We start from the raw sequence: 17,294 nt of genomic DNA, 5'->3' as shown, positions 1-17,294 counted from the left end.
GAGAGGCCAGGGATCGAACCGGCAACCTCATGGTTCCTAGTCGGATTACGTTAGCCACTGAGCCACGACGGGAACTCCCTTTGTCACTTATTTTCTATTTCTCCTGTCTGCCTGGTTTATCCGTTGTATCTCGTGTCCAGACTCACTCTGGCCCCTCGCAGGCACTTCCATGAATTATCCGTAGGAAGAACAGATGAAACGTTCACTACAAATCTATTACTATTCCCTGCTTTGTTGTTCTTCATGATGCTCTGCACCTTTGACGTGTGTGTGTGTGTGTGTGTGTGTGTGTGTGTGTGTGTGTGTGTTACCGTCTCTGTCCCAGTAGAATGAGGGTTCTTTTATCAGCAGAGTAGTAAATAATTGCTGAATGAATGAATTTTTTGAGCGACGGAGTGGACGCTCCAGCGGCACCTGACGCCAGGCTCTGTCCGCGGGCTGGGAGGGGGCTAATGAGGGGCGCCGCAGGTGCGCAACCCTCCTTCCTAAGGGCCGTTTTCACAGCCGCGGGCGCCGGGCGGGGTCGGCGGGACTAGCAGCGCCGCTTTAAACGGAGCATCGCCGAGCCGGGCCGTTTCCGGGGCGGCGGCGTTGCCCATTTAAGAGCAGATTGACCCGCCCCCAGGGCGGAGCTTAGGGGCTTTAAGGGGCGGGCCGGCGGGCGTCGGGGTCCGCAGGGGATTAGCCCGCGGTGGGCGCGCCTCAGGTCGCCATTTCTTGGCGTCTCCGGAGGAGCCGCCCCTCGCAGCCTCGCGCGGTCAGCTCCCCTCGTGGCCGCGCCGCGGTCGCAGCCCAGGTAAGCGCGCGGCCCGCGCTTGGGTTCTCGGTCGCCCGCGCCGGGGCTGCGGCCTCGCCCGTGACCCTCGGGCCACCGGGCGCTTGCCCGTCGGCCGGCGGAATATTGAACCCGCGAGGGGAGGGGCGGCGTCCGGCGTCGGGGGACTGGGGGACGGGCCAGGGGCGCCCACTGGCGACGTGGACGTGGCGGGTCAGGGAAACACACCTTGGCTTGGTGTCGCGAATGCGCTTGGGGCTGCCTTGCGTTTGGAAGCTGAGAGGCAGGTGTGTCCTAGCAAGGGCGAGGCCTCCGGGGCCCTCCCCGCCCCCACCGTGGCCCGCGGAGAGCTGGGTCCGGGGACTTTGGGGGGTGAACTTTGATGCTACCTGTTGCTGTCGTCATGGTCCTGCTCTTGTTAGAATACCAAGTATTTTCAACAGTTTTCTTTTTAATTATGATTGATTTACGATATTGTGCCTGCAACATTTTAAATTAACATCAAAAGTTTTTTTTAAGAATTAGAGAAAAAGTTTCCCATAGCTCCATTTCTGAGATAATTAACAAGTTGCTACCCCCCCCACCATAATAGGTTACTTGTACAGAAATGAGTTTGCGGGGTTTTCTTTTTTTTTAGATAAAATTCATTAGGAAACGATATGTTTAACTGTTGAATTATTCCTATATTGGGATTTTATTACCTTAATGGTGTTTGCTGTATATTGGCTTGTTGCGTTATCAGAAAGCAGTTGCTTAACGAAGATTGTGTCTACCAGGCATGTAAGAGCGTGTACACGTATGACAAACTTTTTGAGTTTTATATCTTTCTTTGAAAAACTTAAGTTAGTTTAGTTAGTAAATGGATTACTTTAGTTTGCATTTTTTTGCTTGTAAAGGAAACCCTTCTTGTTAGTTCATAGCTGAAAAATTAGAAATAATAAATTAAAAACTGGTACTTAAAACCTTTGAGGATGGGGGAGGGATGGATCTGGAGTTTGGGGTTAGCAGATGCAAACTAGTATACATGAATGGATAAACAACAGGATAGCTGTAGAGCTCAAAGAACTGTATCAATATCCTGTGATAAACCATAATGGAAAAGAAAATGAAAAAGAATATTTATATATATGCATAACTGAGCCACTTTGCTGTACTGCAGAAATTAACACAACCTTGTAAATCAGCTCTACTTCAAACAAAGTAAATTAAAAAAATAAACGTACTATCCAAAAATATCATTGTATTGTTTTAGGCAAGTTTCTTACTGAGCTCCTAATATGCATAGTGTTGTGCTCGCAGGTCACAAAACAAGTCAGACTAGGTCCCTGTGCTTGTGTGTTAGTCTGGGAAATGCCTGGTAAAATAAACAAACAATTCGGTATTTAATTACAGTTTCCTGCGGTGTCATAAAGAAAAGACTAAGGGTACTAACACGGGAACCTGACTTAGAAGGCAGGGAATATTTTTCTGTGTAAAAGACCTTTCAGCCAGAAATCTGAAGGTAGCCCTGTGTGTGGGTGGGAGAGGGTGGGAAAGAGGTGGAGTGGGAAAGGGACATCCCAAAAAGATGGAACAGCGAAAGCAAAAAAAGGCCAAGAGTTAAAGACTCTTGGGCTGAGTGGAAGAGTTACTCCAGTGAGCACATGGGAGTGGGTGGCCAGTAGGGTCAGATGTAGGAGGAGCTGGATCAGGGAGCAAGGCCATTGAAGATTTTTTAAACAGGGGTCTGATTGGCGTTGCTAAAAATCCAGTGCTGCAGCCTGAAGAATGAAAGTGGGAATAGGGGGTGGGGGTGGGAAAAGAGTGAATATGGGAAAACTTTTTAACAAATTTTTTAAAACTTATGTTTATATATTCTTATAGAAAAATTAAGCACCTCCACATGACCCTCTCCAGAGATAACCTCATTTAAGTTTGGGGGTGTGTGTGTGTGTGTGTGTGTGTGTGTAAGGTATAATAAATATGTGTATGTAGGTATCCCACCCTAGTGTGGAATAAAACTGTATTTGTTTTTCTGATTTCATTTTTCACTTGTAAATTTTATCAGTATCTATGTCAACTGTAGTTGAAAAACAACTCTCTTGTGCGCCATTGTATGAACCATTATTTAATTACTTGCATGTTGGTGGACATACTTAAATTTTTCTTAATTATGTGCTTAAAGTTGTTTCTACAACTTGGAGCATATATGGGACTATTTCTTTAGGATATCCTACCAGAAATAGAATTGCTGTGTAAAAGAGTATGCATGTTAAAGTTTTTGATAGTGTGGTCACATCTTCCTCCAAGAGGACATTGTCTCAAGGTGATGGTTTTTCGTATATCCTTTTCAACATTGGCTGTCTAGAATCTGTCAAATACCAAGACAGTATCTTATTTTTTTAAATTTGGATTTCCTTGGTTGCTGTTGAGGTTAAACATTTTTTTAATGAGTATTTTTATTGCATGTCATCTTTTAGAGCTTGCTTCTTCATATCTTGCCCGATCTTTCACCTCTGGGTTGTATATCTTCATGATTTGTGGTAATTCTTTATTAAACTGCATATTGGAGTTCCCGTCGTGGTTCAGTGGAAACAAATCTGACTAGCATCCATGAAAATGCAGGTTCGATCCCTGGCATCTCTCAGTGGGTTAAGGATCCGGTGTTGGCATGAGTTGTGGTGTAGGCAGGCAGCTGTAGCTCCGATTTGACCCCTAGCCTGGGAACCTCCATATGCTGTGGGTTTGGCCCTAAAAAGACAAAAACAAAAAACTGCATGTTAATCTTTCAAAAATGTTTTCGCAGAAAAAATTTTAAAGGCTCTTCACCCTAATTTACTATTTGTTTTTTTCCTAATACTCATTTCTTTCACTTTAGTTGGTCTGAACTTGGTTTTCATGTAACTGCTTTCACATTAAGTTTTTTCAGTCTATGTTGAATTTTGCGTAATAATTCTTTTTAAAAAATTTGTTCCCTTAAAATTTTTGGTATGCAAAAATTCAGCATATACTGAAGTAGAAGAATATACTCCATGTACCCATCATCAGCTTCAACAGTTACTGGCCAGTTATCTGGCCAAGTTTTTTCATCTCCCTTGCTCCTTAAACCCCTTCCTTGTACTATTTTGATGCAAATACTAGACATCATATCAATTCTCCTATAAATATTTCAGTATATATTTTTAAAGATAAAGACTACTTTTTTTTAACATATCTTTGATACCACATTTTAGCCAAAAGGAAATTGATAGTACTTACTTTGTCATTATAAACAATCCAATTAGTGTTCAAATGTGTGTGTGTGTAATTTATGTCCTTAGGAAGTTCACACAACTTTCATGGTTTCACCAGTTTACCTGATTACATAGGAGTTTGCATGCTTGTAAAATGAGGCTGTAACTTTCAATTTATAGCTACTGAATTATTTTAAATTTTTTCAATGAATTATTTTTTAAATATGTTGATATTTGTTTTAATATTCTAGCTTTTATCATGTTTACAAATGCATCTGCGTTAAAGCATCAACTGGTTATGCAAGACTTCTTATAAATTATATGTATGATAACAAATGTGTGACTTGAAAAAGTATTTTAATTTGAAATAATTTTAGACTTATGTTGAAGTTACAAAAGTAGAGTTCTTTTCACCTAGCTTCCCTCAATAGTATCTGACAACTTAAAAACTTTGTTATTTGAATTAGAATCTAAAATCAGTCAGCACATTGTGATTGTTTGATATTTGTTTTAAGTCTCTTTGAATATGTAGTTTCTTTGAATCTCTCTCTCTCTCTCTTTTTTTTTTTTTTTAACCTCCTTGCAGTTTCTTGAATGAACTGGGTTAGGTTTTAAAAAACAAATTCATAATGTATGTTTTATGTTGTACTTTCATTCAGCATCTTTTTAGCTGTGTCTTTGATAATTTCTTTCTTCTATAATGAGTTTTACGTGAATAGTTAGTAGAAAGAGAGACTAAGATTTGGAGTCAGAAAATCAGAGTTTGAGCCCCATCTTGACTATTTGCTAAATAAGTGGGGTTGGTCATTGATTTAATCTGTGACGCTTGGTTTGGTCATCAAAATAAAACAGTGCTTTGGGACATTTTTCTGAGTACCAAGTAAGATTATTTACTAAATGTTTTTGTTGTGCTTGATGATGAAAGGCACTGGATGGCTAGCCACTCAGAGTAGGAGTGGTGTCCTCTAGAAGGACACAGTAAAGGAGACAGACATGTAAAGGAATAATTAAAATCTGATTAGTGAGGCAGAAAAATATTTTCAAGGTTCAGTGAAGATGTGTTGAGGGGAGTGACTGACTCTTGAGATATCAGGGATTGTTTCCCAAGGGAGAGATAGGTGGAGTTAAGTAAAGGGGAATACTAAGGATTCTCTGACATAGGGTGTTAAGTCTGGGACAACAAGTATGAGCTCTCATAGTCAGCTGAAATGAGACTGGTGAACAAAATGCAAAGGGAGCATTGCCTGAAAAGAAACCTGGAAAGAAAGAGACTGGGGCCAGATAGTTAGGTATGTGTGCTTTGTAAACTGAAAAGCTATGTAGGATTCTAGCTATTTCTCTGAATGTGCACATGACAAGTATCATGGCCTTGCCAGTTTACCTCATTATGTAGAATTATCCATACTTGTAATATGTGTATGATAATCTTTGATTCATAGACACTTCTTTTTTTCATGTGATAGTATTTATTTTACTTCAAAAATAGCTTTTATTTTATTTTATTTTAGAGCTGCACCGCAGCATATGGATGGTCCCAGGTTGAGTCGGAGCTGCAGTTGCCAGCCTATACCACAGCCACAACAATGCAGGATCTAAGCCATGTCTGTGACCACTGCTGAGACAGGAACTCCTGCTTTTATTTTTTATAAAACTTATGAGTGTATGTGGTTAAAAGAGTATCTGGGAGTTCCTATCGTGGCTTAGCAGAAATGAATCTGACTAGCATCCATGAGGATGCAGTTTCAATCCCTGGCCTCACTTAGTGGGTTAAGCATCTGGTGTTGCCATGAGCTGTGGTGGTATAGGTCACAGACGCAGCTTGGATCTGGCTTTGCTGGGGCTGTGGTGTAGGCAGGCAGCTAGTTACAGCTCCAATTGGACCCCTAGCCTGGGAACCTCCATATGCCACCAGTGTGGCCCTAAAAAGCCAAAAAAAAAAAAAAAAAAAGTTTTCTGATCTGACGGCTTCTTCCAAAACAAGATCATTCTCCTGAATTCTTCTTCCTGAGGGCGATCATTTCACTTTTTTTTTTTTTTTTTTTTTGGTCTTTTTAGGGCTGTACCCACAGCATATGGAGGTTCCCAGGCTAGGGGTCAAATCAGAGCTGCAGCTGCAGCCACAGCAAGGCCAGATCTGAGCCTCGTCTGTGACCTACACAGCAGCTCATGGCAATACCAGATCCCTAAGCCACTGAGCGAGGCCAGGGATTGAACCTGTGTCCTCAAAATTACTAGTCAGATTTGTTTCCACTGAGCCAAGAGGGGAACTCCCATTTCACATTTTTAAATAATAAACTCTTATTGCTACTTCTTGATTTTTTTAGTTTCACGAATTATTTGTTGAATTCCTACTAGGCACGATTAGAAGTTGGCTCTTTCTGCACCAACCCATATTACATACCTCTCAGTTCTGTTACTTTATAGTTTGGGTTTGATCAATATTAGTGTTTATATTATTATGACTGAAATTATTAGCTGAGTCATTTAGTGCACTGTGATTACTTTTCTTTTGTCTGCACAACCTGTTTTCTCTGTGACCTTATGCAACTCTTAGTTTTGTAAATTAAACTTTAGGTTAGCCAGGTAGTTTTTATGATGTTTCCATTTTATGTCTGCTGTGTTTAACTTGTTTAGATTACTTTGATTAACCTTAATGTTCTTAACAGAGATAAGGAAAGAGGTAGCATTAATTTGACATTGTAAGGAATTATTTATATTAAGCAGCAATTTAAAATCTGTAAGTAATAGAGTATTTGATAAAAACTTATATTTACATTATATTTGTATTTCAGCTGAAATAGGTGATGATTTTTGTATTTTTACTATGAATGCTGAGAGAAGAAAAGGAACTTCCTAGGATTGTTGTTATTATCAAAGGAAACCTCAGTGTATGGCTTTGTCTCCTAATGTTTGGCTATCGTACCTATAATTTATTGGCCCAAAAGACCTGATGAACTTCATGAATGTTTGCCCCTCTCTTACTAGATTAGTGCCCTATAAAATAGTCCAGAAAGTTTAGAAATGCTTTAAGCCATAGTTCTATTTTGTGTTACAGTCTTTAAAAATTATGAATTAAAGTAGCCAGATTTATTGTCTTTAAATTTACTTGGCCAGGTGCTCTTTTTAATAACTCATCTGCTAATGTTGACAGAACTTTCCTAAATGACACCATCTGTCTGACTACAAATTGTAAGGAGACTTCTGATACCTTTTTCTCTCTGGTTTTGTAGTGACCAAGATGCTGAGCTTCTTCCGCAGAACCCTCGGTCGGAGGTCGATGCGTAAACATGCTGAGAAGGAAAGGCTCCGAGAAGCTCAGCGTGCTGCCACGCACATCCCTGCGGCTGGAGATGCGAAGTCTGTCATCACGTGCCGGGTGTCCCTCCTGGATGGCACTGATGTCAGTGTGGACTTGCCGGTATGTAGGTCTTGCTGACCTAAAGATTCTCCCTGGGGTCACTTTTCTTCTTCTGAGCTTTCCACCGCTAACTTCCAGAGGGTTAGGTAACATGGGCTCCCGTGGATCAGGTAGCCTTAGACACCTGGAATGAGAGTATTTCCCTGGGATTAGTGGCAGTTAACTGAAACTTTCAAGTGTTAGGGCAATTACTGGCATGAGTCTTGTATGTGTGACAGCAGTATGGAGTGTACTCTAGTGGATTTCTCACAATCCTTGTTGAGCTAGGATTAAAGCAATAAGAATCTTTGGGGACGATAATGATACTTATGTGGATACTATAAGACTTTTAGTTCTCGATATTTTTTTGTAATTTTCAAAACACTCCTTACTTTCCTTAAAACAAATAATTCCTCCAGTTTGATGTGCTTGCTGAAATTTTAATGAAATGAGGTGAGTAAAAGGACTTTCTTCATACTCCTCAGCTCTGGCTGTTCTATCTCTGTTCTCAAAGTAGTTTGCAAAGTAGGTTTTTCCATACAACCTGTTTTTCCATACATATGCTGTAATCTTTTTTTCAAGAGTGGATGTTACAGTTATATCACATTTTGAGATTTTTTTGCAGTTATGAATAATCATAACTCAAAGTATGAAACAGTCCAATATATTTGAAAGGGGCTAACGTATTCCTTACAGGTCTTTTTTTGAGGGGAGTGGAAGAAGTAGCTGTATGGTTTGGGGGAAGTTGAGTTTTTTCCCGAGCTGTCTGCTCTTTGTCCTGTATTAAAAGATTTACGTAACCAAGCTGTAAAATGTGTGAGCTGAGGTGTCTTTGAATCTTCCACATGTCTTCCTTCCCCACAAACGCTTTTTACTACATACTCATTCACCCAAAATGCAGTTTAAAAAAATCTCTTTGTGCAGCAGGATAGCCTGGGTGTTGCTGCATTACAAAGTTGAATAAGCTCTGCAAGGCCTTAAACTCACAGAGTGAGAGATTAAAGAGTTGGATGGTTTGTTTAAATGAACATTCTGATTGATCAAGTAATTTAGAATGACTAAATATGTTCCTTATACTTTTTTTTTTTTAAATAATGGAATATGAGGGAGTTCCTGTAGTGGCCCAGTAGGTTACAAACCTGACTGGTATCCATGAGGATGCGGGTTCTATCCCTGGCCTCTCTTAGTGGGTTAAGGACCCAGCGTTGTCATGAGTTGTGGTGTAGGTTACAGACGCGGCTCAGATCCAGTGTTGCTGTGGCTGTGGTGTAGGCCAGCAGCCTGCAGCTCATATTTGACCCCTAGCCTGGGAACTCCCATATGCCCAGGAGGGCCCTAAAAAGAAAAAGGAAAAAAAAAAGGAATATGGTAAAATTAAGAACAGGATATCTTGAAATGTTTTGAAGTCATCTTTTTGAGTATTATATTTGTACAGAAATATTTGTATACTGTCTGAAAGACTTTAATGCATTTAAATTTTCTTCCTAAGGGTTTGTCAGACATTCTAATATGTGATACTTTGTGAGGGTAGTTTTCACATTCATTTCTTAATTTGATAAGGATCTTAAGAGTTTTGTGTACTATTCCATTAAAATAGCATTAGGTATGTGGTCAAAAGCTTGAGATTGCTGTATAAGAGAGTGGAAAGAAGTTTCTTATTACCTAATGTCTGAAGTATGAAGTCTCAAGGTGATTGATGGGGAGGCTGATACCAGGAAGGTGGAATTTGAAACGGAGTTTTTTGAAAAGGTGACATAGTGTGGATGAGAAAGCAGCACTGGGTTTTAAATAGTGGAACATAGTGGAACAGACGGCTAGTGACTGGTATGAAATGGCTTCCTTTGCCTCAGGTGCTCAGTAAGCAGGTGTGTGATGCTTGATCAAGGCTAGAAATGTTGGCTGGCCTCACATGCAGACAATTGCTGTGAAAAAGCCAAGATTTGACTCTTTGTGGAACCAGAACAATTAATTGCCTTTTCAGCTCTGCAAGCGAAGTATTAGTATGCTCACTCTAGGTGCTTGTATGGATATAAAGTGGGTGTTTCCCTCCCCGCCACCCCCCTCTGCTGAAATGCCTTAGTAAAGACAAGGGCTAGAGGAATACTCATTTCTATGAAGAAAGGTTTTCTCTTTCTCTTTTCTTTTTTGGCCGCTACACAGCATATGGAGTTCTTGGGCCAGAGATCAGATCACAGTTGTGACCTGTGCCACAGCTATGGCAATGTTGGATCCTTTTACCCACTGTGCCGGGCTGGGGATCAAACCTTCGTCCTGGCACTGCAGAGATATCACTGATCCTGTTGCGCCACAGTAGGAACTGCAGTTTTTTTTCTCTCTCTCTCTGTTTTTGTTTTTGGTTTTTTTTTGGTTTAGCTTCTTAAACAGTCTAGTATGGTTCTGAAAGAAGATTTAGAATTGATCTTAGAAATTGAATGAACACATGCTTATTTCCTATTAGGATGAGGGTCACTACTGATCTTAGCAAGCAGCATGAAACTAAGATGATCACCCAGGCAATAAGTAAGGAATTATCTGTAATTAAGTAGAGAAATTTAGATCTAGCCACCTCAGGTTAATATACACTAGTAGTAATAGTTAATTTCTTCTCTTTCCCTTTCCTCTCAAAATTAGAGGAGGGGATTTAAATACCTTCTACTTATTTTTTTAAAGGAACTAATATAGTGAGAATGCCTTTTGGTAAATGATGATGGCATGAGGTAGAAATTTCTAATCATCTGATTTTAGAATTTACTCTTTGGAAATGCTGCAGTAACTCATTTGATTTAAGTTATATAGACTATTATACCTTTAAATAAATGTAAAAAATTCTATGTTCACAAATTGGAAGACTTAACATTGTTAAGATGGCCTTACACCCAAAACTGACTTGCAGATGCAATGTAATCCTACCAAGGATATCACACACCTTATTTGTAGATGTTGACAAGCTGATTTTTAAAATTCATATGGAATTTCAGGGGGCCCATAATAACCAAAATAATATTTAAAAAGAACAAAGTAGCAGGGCTTATATTTCCCAGTTTTAAAACTTACTTATAGGGGGTTTCCTTTGTAACTCAACAGGTTCGATCCTTGGCCTTGCTCAGTGGATTAAGGATCCAGTGTTGTCATGAGCTGTGGTGTAAGTCGCAGATGTAGCTCAAATCCTGAGTTGTTGTGGCTGTAGCGTAGGCCAGCAGCTGCAGCTCTGATTTGACTCTTCACATGGGAACTTCTGTATGCTACAAGTGAGGCTGTAAAAAGCAAAAACAAAACCAAAAAACCACGAAACCTTACTATAAACCTTACTATAAACCTTACTATATAGTAATCTGGATAGTGTGATTTGTTGGTGCAAGGATAGACATGTAGACCAATGAAACAGTATAGGAAACTGAGAAATAAATCCATAGAGCTATGGGCGATTGATTTTTGACAGGTACCAGAGCCATTCAATGAGGGAATGAATAGTCTTTTCAGCAAATGGTTCTAGAACAGGATAGCCATGTGCAAAAGAATAAAATTGGAACCTTAACTCATACATTGACAAAAATTAACTCAAAGCTGAGTTCCCTGGTGGCCTAGTGGGTTAAGGATCCGGCAGTGTCACTGCTGGGGGGTGGGTTTGATCCCTGGCTTGAGAATGTGCATGCAGCTTAAATACCCAAAAAAAAAATTAACTCAAATGGATCAAAGTCCTAAACATAAGACTATAAAACTCTTATACAGGGATAAATCTTCATGACCTTGGATTCATTACCATTTTCTTGGATATGACACCAGAAACATGAACAACAAAAGAAATAAATAAATCAGACATTATCAGGATTATAACCTTTGTGCCCTGGAGACATCATGAAGAGGGTGAAAAGGCTCTTGCAGAATGAGAAAGTATTTGCAAATTATATATCTGATAAGTATCTAGAACATATAAAGAATTGTTAGAACCTAGAGTTCCCATTGTGGCTCACCAGGTTAAGAATCCACCTAGTATCCATGAGGATGCACATTTGATCCCTGCCCCTGCTCAGTAGGTTAAGAATCTGGCGTTGCTGCCAGCTTATGGTGTAAGTTGCAGATAGGGCTTGGGACTGGTATGGCTATGGTGTAGGCTGGCAGCTGCAGCTCCGATTCCACCCCTAGCCTGGGAAATTTCATATGCTGTGGGTGTGGCCCTAATAGGAAAAACAAAGGAAAAAAAAAAAAAAAAAGAACTGTTAGAACCCAATAATAAGACAAATAACCCAATTTAAAAGTGGGCAAAAGATCTGAATAGACTCCTCCAAGTGACCAACCAAGCACATGAAATGCTTGATATCATTAGTCATCAGAAATGCTAATAAAGGGAATTCCTGTAGTGGCTCAGCTGAAACAAATCTGACTAGCATCCTTGAAGATGCAGGTTCGATCCCTGGCCTTGCTCAGTGGTTTAAGGATCCGGCATTGCTGTGAGCTGTGGTGTAGGTCGAAGATGAAGCTGTGGATCTGGTGTGGCTGTGGCTGTGGTGTGGGCTGGCAGCTACAGCCTGGGAACCTCCATATGCTGCGGTGTGACCCTAAAAAACCAAAAAAAAAAAATAATACTGCTTTACACCAACTTGGGAGGCTAAAATAAAAATTCCAGATAATACCAAGTGTTGGTAAGGATGTGGAGAAATCTGAACCACTTAACATTCTTTAGAAGGAATGTTAACGTGGTCCAGCTGCCTTGGAAAACAGTCTGTCCGCTCCTCAAATGATTAAACATATTTACCCTGTTACCTAGCACTTGTGCTTCTAAATATATGCCCGAGAGAGTTGGAAGCATGTTTACACAAAAACATGTACACAGATGTTCCTAGCAGCATCGTTCTTAATTAGCCCGAATATAGACGAAACCCAGCTGTCCATCAGCAGATAAAATGGATAAACATTATCTATATAACATATAGTGTTATATCCAGGTGATGGAATACTGCTTGACCATAAAGGTCATGCTTCATGGATGAACTTTGAAAATATGTTGGGTGGAAGAAGCCAGTCACAAAAACCCGCATAGTTTATGATTCCATTCACATGAACATCGAGAATAGAAAATCCAAAGGAGAGAAAAAAGATGAGACAATGCTTAGGGCAGATGAATGGGTACTGACGGGTGCTGTCAAGGGTGGTTGAGGCCAATAGCTGAAGGATACGAGGTCTCTTTTTGAGGCTATGAAAATTTTCTAACATTAATTGTGATGATTGTACATATCCGTGAATATACCTTTGAATTGTATACTTTTAGTAGGTGAATAATATGGTATGTGATATATATCTCAAAACTGTTAAAGAAAAAGAATGCCTGGATTTTTGTATACTTACATTTTATTCTACTTAAATGTTTTTGAGTAGTTAAAAAACATAAAAATGACATATAGGAATTCTCTGGTGGCCTAGTGGTTAAGGATTCAGCATTGTCTGTCACTCCTTTGGCTCTGATTACTGCTGTGACACAAATTCAGTTTAGAGGTGGTATGCTTGCTTCATTACAGGAAAAAAAGCAAGACTGGAGACTGCACAGTAATAAAGGCACAAGGTGATGGGGCTGCAGACTAATAGCTGTGTTTGCAGCAGAAGAAATGCTTTGCGTGTGAATATGAGAAAGGACAGAATGAAGATGAGGAATGAGTAAAATGGGAATTACCTGGTGGTGCAGCGGGTTAAGGATCAGTGTAGTCACTGTGTGGCTCTGGTTGCTGCTAAGGCTCGAGTTTGATGCCTGGCCTGGGAACACTTCCACATGCTGTGGGTGCATGCTCCCACCCCCACCCCACCCCCAAAAAAAGAAAAGAAATGAGTAAAATGTAGTTATTCCACTGGTGTAGAGGTCAGTGTTGATTGTGTGGAAGATCATGAGGAAAGTCACCTTTCAGAGAGGAGGGGTAGAAGAATGAAGTAGAGAGAAGAGCTTCAGTGCACACTGAGGTATATGGAACCTAGTGTGCAGCACAGAGAACTCTACCCAATGTTCTATGATAATCTATGTGGGAAAAGAATCTGGAAGAGAATGGATGTGTGTACATGTATAACTGAATCACAACAGTACAGAAATTGTCAAAACCTTGTAAATCAACAATACTTCAATAAAATTTTAAACAGTGTAAAAAGAAAAAAGAGCTTCAGTGGGATGTATTTGGAAGCAGTATTTCAGAGGGTTTGAAGGAGTTATTGAAGACAGTCATTTATTTTTTGGACCTCTTGTAGTCCCTTGTACCTAGTAGGTACTTAATAAATATTGTTTAGTTGTTTGAGGAGGTGTGTGAAGGGAAAATGGGGGATTGCCGTGAGATTTGGCAGTGAAAGAAAGGAAATAACAGTGGCTGGAGAATGGCTGGATGGGAGAGACCTGAGTTTGTTTAACTGTACAGAAAATAATGCTCCTAAGGAACTGGCTTTATATACACAGGTGGAGATAATAGGAGGAACATTCTAGGATGAATCCCATCTTAGGCAGAGAAAGAGAAGAGGCTGATGGAAGATGCTATCTTGGATGTGATATTGAGAACTGGGTCTAAACGACGTGTGACCTAGATTAATTTGTTAGGAAAGAAAATAATGTAAGTAGCAAGTGTTGGTCTAGATGTAGCTGAAAAAAATTTGTGGTGGGCCAGAGTATGAATCTCTGTCTTCACTTTCCATTTTCTACTTGGTTCACATGCAATAGATGCAAGGTGAAAGGGTATAAGAAAGTGAATAAAATATCAGCCCTAGGATCGAGGATTTCACCTCCATATTCTACACACTCAGGCCGCAATGAACCTTCTGACAATTTGCCCAAAATGGACCATTTTACAACTTTGTGCCTTTGCATAGGGTTTATACTAACTAGAATTACATGTACAAAGAGCACCAAAGAAAGAAGATTTATGACTGGCTTTTTGAAAGGTAACACAGACGTACTGATTCTTGAAGTTAGTCAAGAGTTCGTTAGAGACCTAATGGATGTTCTGTGCAGAATTGCATTGTTCCAAGGCTTAAAGGTATGACTTACTGGGGAAATTGTAAGCAGGTAAAAATGCTAGAGTGGCAGAAGATAAGGCTGTAAGAGTAGGCTAGGATTAGTTAGGAAAGACTATTGTATGCCCTGGAATTTACACTTCATGCTGTAGAAGAAGAGGAATAATTAAAAGATTTTAAAAAAAGAGATGAGACCACCAAGGACTTCCCTACATACCCTTGAAAAATTTTTATTCTGAGGAGTCAGGTACCCAGCTGGTAGGAGCCCATTCTTTCTCAAAACACAACTGCCATGTTTCAAGAGCCTGGCAAGTAATGCTTTGGCAGAATAAGGATGAAAGCAGAATAAGGGAGCTAGGTTTTCCTTTGGTCTTTGAAGCAAATAGAGAGTGTTGATGGAATATGAAATTGGTTGTAGAAATACACCTTAGAATGAAGGTAATAGAAGCATGTAAGTTTGGTACCAATGTACTGGATGCTCCCATGCGGTTGGAGAACAAATTACTGAGTTAGAAAATCATATTTGGGAACTCCTCCCATAGGAGAAAAAAAGTACAAAATAGGAAGCATAAAAGAAGTAAGAAATGGAAGATAAGCTTATTTTTCTCTAAGATTAGGAACAAGACAAGGATGCCTGCTTTCAGCATGTCTATTTAATATAATATTGAAAACTCTAGCCAGAGCAGTTAAGTAGAAAAAAAGAAATGATAAGCATCCAGATTCTAAGGGAAGAAGTAAAATTACCTCATTTTAAGATGACATGATCTTATAAGTTGAAAACCCTGACGATTCCACAGTAAAACTATTAGAGCTAATAAAAATTCAACAATGTTGCAGGATTCAAAATCAGTCAACAAAAATCAGGTGGACTTCTGTACACTAGCAATGCACAGTCTGGAAATGAAATTAAGACCTTAATCCCTTCATTATAGTAGCATCAAGAAGAATAAAATACTTAGGAATACATTTAACCAAGGAGGCAAAAAACTTGGTACCAGATGAATGCAGCAGAATATTTCTGCAACTTCTATTACTTCCTGCTGTAACTTAGAAATGTTTTGTGTTTTTTTAGAATCATTGCCATTGGCAGATTTTTATATAGTTGCTATATTCTATTTAGTTTATTAGCAGTGCTTTGGGACTTAGTCATAAGTATGATTTAAAATCAAAAACTTTCAGGAGTTCTCTTATGGCATTGTGGGTTAAGAATCCGGCATTGTCACTATAGAGGCTTGGTTCCCTGCTATGTGGAGTGGATTTGATCTCCGGCCTGGTGACTTCCACATGCTGTGGGAGCAGCCAAAAAACAAACAAGCAAACAAAACAAACAAACAAAAACATACAAAAGGAGTTCCCATTGTGGCTCAGTAGGTTGAGATCTGACTAGTATCCATGAGGATGCAGGTTCAATCCCTGGGTAGGTTGAAGACTCCAGTGTCACCGTGAACTGTGGTGTAGGTCGAAGACATGGCTCATATCCTGTGTTGCTATAGCTGTGGTGTAGGCCGGCAGCTGCAGCTCTGATTCGACCCCTAGCCTGTGAACTTCCATATGCCACAGGTGTGACCCTAAAAAGACAAATCACTAGGAAGCCTACAGCAAGCCCCCATACCGACTTCAGCCACAAGGGGGGCAGACACCAGAAGTAAGAGAGGCTCCAACTCTACTATCTGTAAAAAGGTCACCACACCAAAAGCCTATGAAAATGAAAAGACAGAGAACTATAACTCAGATGAGGGAGAAAGGAAAAACCCCAGAAAATCAGCTAAGCAATGAGGAGATTCTTAGCCTCCAGGAAAAAGACTTTAGATTGTTGATGCTGAAGATGATGCAAGACATTGGACATAAAGTGGAGGTAAAGATGCATAACTTACAGGAAACACTGAGCAAAGAGATACAAGATATAAAACTTAAACAAGAAGAGATGCAAAATACAGTAACTGAAATAAAAAATTCACTAGAAGCAGCTAATAGCAGAATACAGGAGGCAGAAGAATGAATACGCGAGGTGGAGGACAGATTAGCGGAAATTATGGATGCAGAACAGAAAAGAAAAAAGATTGAAAACAAATGAAGAGAGTCTCAGAGAACTCTGGGACAACATTAAACGCACTAACATCCGTATTTATAGGGTGCCAGAAGGAGAAGAGAGAGAGAAGGGGACAGAAAAAATATTCGAAGAGATAATAGCCGAAAACTTCCCTAACATGGGAAAGGAACCACTCACTCAAATCCAGGAAGCACAACGAGTACCATATAAAATAAACCCAAGGAGGAATACACCGAGACACATATTAATCCAACTGACCAAAATTAAAGACAAAGAGAAAATCTTGAAAGCAGCCAGGGAAAAGAAACAAATAACATACAAGGGAACCCCGATAAGGTTATCAGCAGATTTTTCAGCAGAAACTCTGCAGGCCAGAAGGGAGTGGCATGATATACTCAACGTGATGAAAGGAAAAAACCTCCAACCAAGATGACTCTACCCAGCAAGGCTCTCATTCCGATTTGAAGGAGACATCAAAACCTTCACAGATAAGCAAAAGCTGAGAGAATTCAGCAGCACTAAACCAGCCTTACAACAAATACTAAAGGAACTTCTCTAGTAGAAAAGACAAGACAGCAACAGGAAACAAAAATTCCACAAATGACAAGGCTCACCAGTAAAGGTATACATACAGTAAAGATACGAAATCATCCGTGCGCAATTATACCACCAAAATCAGACATCATGAGAAGAGGTGGGCACAAATGCAGGACACTGGAGATGAACTTGCAATTAAGAGAACAACAACTTAAAACAATCTCACATACATATAGACTCTTATATCAAAACTTCAAAATAACTGCAAACCAAAAATCTACAAGTGATACACAAACAAGGAATCTCTGGAGAAGAAATATACCTCATAGTAAATAAGTGCATAAT

General features: G+C 39.8%; 1 protein-coding gene across 4 annotated transcripts in view; it reads left to right on the top strand.

Annotated features, from left to right (window-relative positions):
- EPB41L5 (erythrocyte membrane protein band 4.1 like 5) overlaps window positions 630–17,294 on the top strand; it is a 136,678-nt gene continuing 120,013 nt past the window's right edge. For 2 of the 4 annotated variants that reach the window (XM_021075141.1, XM_021075139.1), the window contains exons 1-2: window positions 643–796; window positions 7,218–7,405. In XM_021075141.1, the coding sequence (XP_020930800.1) occupies window positions 7,226–7,405 (180 nt within the window). In that variant the 5' untranslated portion in view covers window positions 643–796; window positions 7,218–7,225. Of the gene's footprint in view, window positions 797–998; window positions 1,063–7,217; window positions 7,406–17,294 lie in introns of those variants that run through there. The other 2 variants (XM_021075143.1, XM_021075140.1) reach the window with 2 other exon arrangements.

Source organism: Sus scrofa, chromosome 15 (assembly GCF_000003025.6).
Source record: "Sus scrofa isolate TJ Tabasco breed Duroc chromosome 15, Sscrofa11.1, whole genome shotgun sequence".
Classification (NCBI taxonomy): Eukaryota; Metazoa; Chordata; class Mammalia; order Artiodactyla; family Suidae; genus Sus; species Sus scrofa.
Note: the sequence above shows the minus strand (reverse complement) of the source record. Positions and strands in the feature narration are given on the sequence as shown.